This window comes from Etheostoma cragini, chromosome 2 (genome assembly GCF_013103735.1).
Source record: "Etheostoma cragini isolate CJK2018 chromosome 2, CSU_Ecrag_1.0, whole genome shotgun sequence".
NCBI classification, from domain to species: domain Eukaryota; kingdom Metazoa; phylum Chordata; class Actinopteri; order Perciformes; family Percidae; genus Etheostoma; species Etheostoma cragini.
This window is the reverse complement of record NC_048408.1, coordinates 22,984,218-22,985,872: the sequence shown is the minus strand read 5'-3', so window position 1 is coordinate 22,985,872 and position 1,655 is coordinate 22,984,218. Positions and strand designations below refer to the sequence as shown.

The 1,655-nt window shown below is 50.9% G+C and overlaps 1 protein-coding gene across 4 annotated transcripts in view; it reads left to right on the top strand.

Moving 5' to 3' along the window:
- The window catches only part of LOC117958872 (transportin-2), a 13,074-nt gene that overhangs the window by 4,453 nt on the left and 6,966 nt on the right, over positions 1-1,655 (top strand). For 2 of the 4 annotated variants that reach the window (XM_034895579.1, XM_034895569.1), the window contains exons 12-16: positions 14-166; positions 523-748; positions 843-1,014; positions 1,101-1,295; positions 1,434-1,592. In XM_034895579.1, coding sequence (XP_034751470.1) covers positions 14-166; positions 523-748; positions 843-1,014; positions 1,101-1,295; positions 1,434-1,592 — 905 coding nt within the window. Of the gene's footprint in view, positions 1-13; positions 167-522; positions 749-842; positions 1,015-1,100; positions 1,332-1,433; positions 1,593-1,655 lie in introns of all 4 variants that reach the window. The other 2 variants (XM_034895561.1, XM_034895553.1) reach the window with 1 other exon arrangement.

Below are 1,655 nucleotides of genomic sequence, written 5' to 3'. Positions count from 1 at the left end.
CCCCCCCCTCCAGGGAAGTGTTCGGCCGCGGCTCTGGACGTTCTTGCCAACGTGTTTCGTGAGGAGTTGCTTCCCCATCTCCTGCCCCTGCTCAAAGGACTGCTGTTCCACCCTGACTGGGTCATTAAGGAGTCTGGCATCCTAGTGCTGGGAGCTATCGCTGAGGGTGAGGCGCAGCACAGACTTGAAATGCATGATACAATAGTCAAATAAACCGCACTGATTAACAATTTTATCAAGGAGCCAGTTGCCCAGCAACCAGCGGGGAAACCAGGATGTTACTGGTCCCCACCAAAAAGTTGTCCCAACACACAACTTCGTTGTAAAACTGGGATTTTTTTTTGTGTGTGTGTGTGTGGCCTAAACAAACCATATGTAACGTTTTAATTAGTGAGCTTTGTAGATGCCGTTAGGTGGATTTAGTTACCTTCGGAGAGAGCCGGGCTAGTTGTTCCTCCTTTCCTTTATTTGTGCTATGTTAAGCTAACCAGCTGCTGGTGTATAAAACGCTTCTCCTTCCAGGTTGCATGCAAGGCATGGTACCCTACTTGCCTGAGCTCATCCCCCACCTCATCCAGTGTTTGTGCGACAAGAAGGCCCTGGTCCGCTCCATCGCCTGCTGGACCCTCAGCCGCTACGCCCACTGGGTGGTCAGCCAGCCCCCTGACGCACACCTCAAACCCCTCATGACTGAGCTTCTCAAACGCATCCTGGATGGCAATAAGAGGGTACAGGAAGCAGCATGCAGGTACAGTTCTTTAAGTTTTAAAACATGTTCACTCTCCTGTGTTTTCTCACTTCTCGCTTATACATTAGTTGAACCCGTCTCGCCTTTTCTACAGCGCGTTTGCCACCCTGGAGGAGGAGGCGTGCACAGAGCTGGTGCCTTACCTCAGCTTCATCCTGGACACGCTGGTTTTTGCTTTTGGGAAGTACCAGCACAAGAACCTGCTCATCCTCTATGATGCTATAGGAACATTGGCGGACTCTGTGGGACACCATCTCAACCAGCCTGTGAGCACCAACGTGTGTAACATGTAAAATCCTTGTGGTAATGGAACAAATAAATGACAGGCCAAAATCATCCCCTTGTGTTTTAGGAGTACATAGAGAAGCTGATGCCTCCGCTGATAGCCAAGTGGAATGAGCTGAAGGACGAAGACAAAGATCTCTTCCCCCTGCTGGAGTGTCTGTCATCTGTTGCTACGGCGCTGCAGAGCGGCTTCCTCCCCTACTGCGAGCCTGTCTACCAGCGCTGTGTCACCCTGGTCCAGAAGACACTGGCTCAAGCCATGGTGAGCCCCACTCACATGCACATGGACTTTGCAGAGGCAATTTATGTTTTTCCTACTTTACATAATGACAATGGCACTTTGTCCCATCGTTCCCATTTCTCACTGTTTCTCTTCCCTTCCATTCTCTGTGTGTCACAGATGTACAGTCAGCAGCCAGACCAGTACGAAGCACCCGACAAGGACTTCATGATCGTGGCATTAGATCTTTTAAGTGGCTTAGCTGAGGGACTGGGGGGCCACGTGGACACGCTTGTGGCCCGCAGTAACATCATGACGCTGCTTTTTCAGTGCATGCAGGTGAGGAGAGCCTGTGTGTGTGTGTGTGTGTGTGTGTGTGTGTGTGTGTGTGTGTGTGTGTGT